The following is a 2,232-nucleotide window of genomic DNA, read 5'->3' on the forward strand; positions in this document are numbered from 1 at the left end:
AGCGGGTTCGAATCAATACTGGGAAAACACCACCTTACATTCAGTGAGAAGAAGGAGAAGACAAACGGAAGCGAAGGAACAGCTGTGGTGGGCCACCCGGCCCGGAGCTGCCCACGATCAGGACCCTGCGGACATCTACAGGGTCTTCGTGGACCTGGTGAACGGGGCGTACATCCCTCGGAAGTCCATCCTGAAGCCGCGCAGCCGCGAGAACAGCGTGTGCAGCGACACCAGCGAGGGCAGCGCCGACTGCGAGGAGGAGCGCCGCGGGCTCCTGCGGAGCGTCAGCTGCGAGGAGGCCATGGGCAGCGGCGCCGGCGAGAGCATTTTGGAGGAGGAGCAGGAGCAGCTTCCAGAGACACTCTTGCCCGCGCCCGGGACGCTTGAGGCTTTTTCTGGAACTGTAATAGAGAAAGAATTGTCGCCCTGCCTCGCCCCGCACCCGGCCACGGTCCACCCTGTGCTGCCCACGATCCCTGAGCGGAGAGAAGTCCCGTCAGAAGGGTCAGAGGTCACCAAGCGGGTGTCCAAGTTCAAAGCCGCCAGGCTGCAGCTGAGGACCTAGGCTGCAGCAGAGGACCTAGGCTGCAGCAGAGGACCTAGGCTGCAGCAGAAGACCTAGGCTGCAGCAGAGGACCTAGGCTGCAGCAGAGGACCTAGGCTGCAGCAGAGGATCTAGGCTGCAGCAGAGGACCTAGGCTGCAACAGAGGACCTAGGCTGCAGCAGAGGACCTAGGCTGCAGCAGAGGATCTAGGCTGCAACAGAGGACCTAGGCTGCAGCAGAGGATCTAGGCTGCAGCAGAGGATCTAGGCTGCAGCAGAGGACCTAGGCTGCAGCAGAAGACCTAGGCTGCAGCAGAGGATCTAGGCTGCAGCAGAGGATCTAGGCTGCAACAGAGGACCTAGGCTGCAGCAGAGGATCTAGGCTGCACAGAGGACCTAGGCTGCAGCAGAGGACCTAGGCTGCAGCAGAGGATCTAGGCCGCAACAGAGGACCTAGGCTGCAACAGAGGACCTAGGCCGCAGCAGAGGACCTAGGCTGCAGCAGAGGATCTAGGCTGCAACAGAGGACCTAGGCTGCAGCAGAGGACCTAGGCCGCAGCAGAGGATCTAGGCTGCAGCAGAGGACCTAGGCCGCAGCAGAGGATCTAGGCCGCAGCAGAGGACCTAGGCTGCAGCAGAGGACCTAGGCCGCAGCAGAGGATCTAGGCTGCAGCAGAGGACCTAGGCCGCAGCAGAGGATCTAGGCCGCAGCAGAGGACCTAGGCCGCAGCAGAGGATCTAGGCTGCAGCAGAGGACCTAGGCTGCAGCAGAGGATCTAGGCTGCAGCAGAGGATCTAGGCTGCAGCAGAGGACCTAGGCTGCAGCAGAGGACCTAGGCCGCAGCAGAGGATCTAGGCTGCAGCAGAAGACCTAGGCTGCCAGGCAGTGGGCACTTGCGCCCTGCAACCTCGTGCTGCATCGTCTAGAGTTCGTACCGCTGATGGCTCCTCGGAGAGTGGAAGGAGGTGTCCTGAGTTCATCTGGAAGCAGATTCTCCTATTCGTCGGTGGAGATGAGGATCCGAGTGAGCCCAGGACTTCCCAGTCCACTTGCTCGTCGTCCTCGGGCACCGGCGACACCGCTGCTGCCTCTGATGCCGCGGCTCTCGGATCGCTTCTCAGAGAGGTTGTTCCTGGGCGTGGTTGGTGTTTCGAACTAAACGCAGGCAGTTCCGTGCCAGCTGTGATGTGCACGCCACACGGACCGTGTAGCAGAAACGTAAGATTCAGACCCAGCAGTTCTGTTCCTGCTTCAGCCTTTGAAAGGCCCTGTAAGAAACCTTCTGGTGGCCGAAACCAGTTTGGCTCAGTGGATAGAGCGTCGGGCTGCGGACTGAAAGGTCCCAGGTTCGATTCTGGTCAAGGGCATGTACCTGGGTTGCGGGCACATCCCCGGTGGGAGATGTGCAGGAGGCAGCTGATCGATGTTTCTCTCTCATCGATGTTTCTAACTCTCTCTATCTCTCTCCCTTCCTCTCTGTAAAAAATCAATAAAAATATTTTTTTAAAAAAAGCATGATTTGTCAGTGGACAGGTGGGACATAAAGTGAATGGTCTAGTGATGATCGGAACAACTTCAATGGCGGCACCATTTTCTATTGACCAAATGGCTCTTCAGACTTTGCACTGGAGAAAGAAAGCCTTAAAGGGAGGTGAGTGAGGAGGGCTGCTGAGGTGTGTGGCTGAAA

The 2,232-nt window shown here is 58.7% G+C and overlaps 1 protein-coding gene across 1 annotated transcript in view; it reads left to right on the plus strand.

Annotated features, from left to right (window-relative positions):
* LOC102426275 (unconventional prefoldin RPB5 interactor 1-like) overlaps nucleotides 1-657 on the plus strand; it is a 1,797-nt gene extending 1,140 nt beyond the window's left edge. Inside the window, 2 exon segments of the mRNA XM_014450312.2 lie at nucleotides 3-120; nucleotides 123-657. Of these exon segments, the coding sequence (XP_014305798.1) occupies nucleotides 3-120; nucleotides 123-565 (561 nt within the window). The 3' untranslated portion in view covers nucleotides 566-657.
* The last annotated feature ends 1,575 nt before the right edge of the window (nucleotides 658-2,232 follow it).

Source organism: Myotis lucifugus, unplaced genomic scaffold, assembly GCF_000147115.1.
Source record: "Myotis lucifugus unplaced genomic scaffold, Myoluc2.0 scaffold_1994, whole genome shotgun sequence".
NCBI lineage: Eukaryota > Metazoa > Chordata > Mammalia > Chiroptera > Vespertilionidae > Myotis > Myotis lucifugus.